The following is a 2,500-nucleotide window of genomic DNA, read 5'->3' on the forward strand; positions in this document are numbered from 1 at the left end:
AGAAACCTGTTCTGGTAGTTGGGTCTCTCACATTTTATTAGAAATGAAAAGGACTCAGCGTTCAGGCTTTCCTCTTGAATGAAAAACCTCTCTTATCTTCACCTGTACAGCTATTAGTGACAAATCATCCTTTAGCCATTCTTATGACTCACACTTTTACCTCATCTTCCTCTCCCCCCTCCTACCCCTCTCTCACTCCTCTCCCCCTCCCCTCTCTCCCCCTCTAGCTGGAGGTGCGTCTGAAAGCAGGCCCCAGGCTGGGGGAGGGCAGGGTGGAGGTACTGAGAGAGGGGAAGTGGGGGACCGTGTCGGACCACCTGTGGGACCTGAAGGCAGCCAGCGTGGTGTGCAGGGAGCTGGGGTTCGGATCGGCCAAGGAGGCCCTCAACAAGGCCCAGCTGGGACAGGGTATGGGTTGTAGGGGTGTCACACACACGTCACACAGCGGATTGTATATTTTCAAAGAGGTAGAGTGTGAAAAACGATATATACAGCACATTCAGTGGGAATAGGACTTCCTGGTCTTGGACTCTGTTCACTACAGTATACTAGTGCACTACCTCTGATCAGGGACTGATAGGGAAGAAGTGCAGTGCAATATGTAGGGAACAGGACCTAGGGTACCATTTGGGACATATTTTAGCATTGTCTGGATTACTGGTCATTCATAAAATGGCTGCCACGGTAAAAGATCTTGAAGTTGGATGAAGTTGCCCGTTGACATTGGTCTAAGGTCAGCTATATTTTTTCTCCTCTAGTCGTCAAGGTTGGGATTTCAAACCCGGTAAACTGATCCTAAATCTGTAGTTACTTATAATTCTACCCAGGCGTTTGAGAGCAGTTTAGGTCACTGACTCTCCTTGAGACTAAACACTGTTTTCCAGACTTAACGTCTGTTCCTAAACTGCTCCTGGGTAGAAGCTGCTGATAACCACAGATCTAGGATCAGCCCCTCCTTCCCCAAATCCTGAACATCAGGCAACGTTGACCTTAGATCTGCTTTATACTAAACATCCGTTTCCCCTAACACACACACACACACACACACACACACACACACAGCCCCCCCCCCCCCCCCCCCCCCCACACACTACATAGGGATTAGGGTGTCATTTTGGAAGTGCACTAGTCTCAACCTTTCCACCCATTCTGCCCCATGCTACTGTGTGTGTGTGTGTGTGTGTGTGTGTGTGTGTGTGTGTGTGTGTGTGTGTGTGTGTGTGTGTGTGTGTGTGTGTGTGTGTGTGTGTGCGTCTGTGTGTGTGTGCGCACGTATGTGTGTGTATGTGTGCGTGTGTGTTCGCTTCTGTGTGTGTGTGTGCGCGTGTGTGTGTGTGCGTGCGTTTGTGTGTGTGTGTGTGTGTGTGTGCGTCTGTGTGTGTGTGTGTGTGTGTGTGTGTGTGTGTGCATGTGTTTGTGTGTGTGTGTGTATGTGTGTGTGTGTGTGTGTGTGTGTGTGTGTGTGTGTGTGTGTGTGTGTGTGTGTGTGTGTGTGTGTGTGTGTGTGTGTGTGTGTGTGTGTGCGTCTGTGTGTGTGTGTATGTGTGTCTGTGTGTGTGTGTGTGTGTGCGTGCGATACAGTCCCCCATCTCACCTTTCTCCCTCCTCTATAACTACTCTCATATCTCCTACTATCTTCCCTTACTGGACACAGTATGTGGCCCATTACATTAGAATGGCTACACTAACGTGTCTTTCCAGGGAAAAGAACAGTCTGTAATGTAGTAGCTGTGAATACGTGGTAACTAGCTGTACTTAAGGGGTACTAAGGGCCACTGTTAAAAAGAGGTGCTATTAAAAGACCAGGGTCAGATTTAGACAGGGAGGTTATAGTTATTTCTGGACCTCAAAGCAAGTATGTTTCGAGTTTGCTGTTGTAGGGTGAATATAAGGACACTCACACACACACACACACACAGACACACACACACACACACACTGAGCCCTATTTGCAGGCTACTAAACGTGGCTTTGTTGTTTCTGTGTATAATTCGGTCAGTGAGTCTGACTGCACAATGTCTCTCTGACACATCACATGGTCTGGACTAATCTGGACTAATCTGGACTAATCTGGACTAGTCTGGACTAGTCTGGTCTGGTCTGGCCTGGTCTGGTCTGGCCTAGTCTGGTCTGGCCTAGTCTGGTCTGGTCTGGCCTAGTCTGGACTGGTTAGAACGAAAAATGTATCAACTCCTACAAAAATGTCCATTAATTATAATCCACATAATAATTCACATTTCATGTTGTTGCAGGATTATTTTCCCGCTGTAGCAAACTGGCTCAAATTAAAATCCTACATCTGTAGCTTGGCGATGCTGCTTTGTAATATAATCCTACTACCTATTAGTTAGGTCAACCTTAATCTCTCCCTCTCTCTCTTCCCCTCCCTCCCTCCCTCCCTCCCTCCCTCCCTCCCTCCCTCCCTCCCTCCCCTCCCTCCCTCCCTCCCTCCCTCCCTCCCTCCCTCCCTCCAGGTACTGGACCTATTCATATGAACTCA

The 2,500-nt window shown here is 48.5% G+C and overlaps 1 protein-coding gene across 1 annotated transcript in view; it reads left to right on the top strand.

The window, feature by feature from the left end:
* LOC115147895 (lysyl oxidase homolog 4) overlaps positions 1-2,500 on the top strand; it is a 49,477-nt gene that overhangs the window by 28,022 nt on the left and 18,955 nt on the right. Inside the window, exons 2-3 of the mRNA XM_029690154.1 lie at positions 228-408; positions 2,475-2,500. The exon at positions 2,475-2,500 is cut by the window's right edge and continues 129 nt beyond it. Coding sequence (XP_029546014.1) covers positions 228-408; positions 2,475-2,500 — 207 coding nt within the window. The remainder of the gene's footprint in view (positions 1-227; positions 409-2,474) is intronic.

Source organism: Salmo trutta, chromosome 14, assembly GCF_901001165.1.
Source record: "Salmo trutta chromosome 14, fSalTru1.1, whole genome shotgun sequence".
Classification (NCBI taxonomy): domain Eukaryota; kingdom Metazoa; phylum Chordata; class Actinopteri; order Salmoniformes; family Salmonidae; genus Salmo; species Salmo trutta.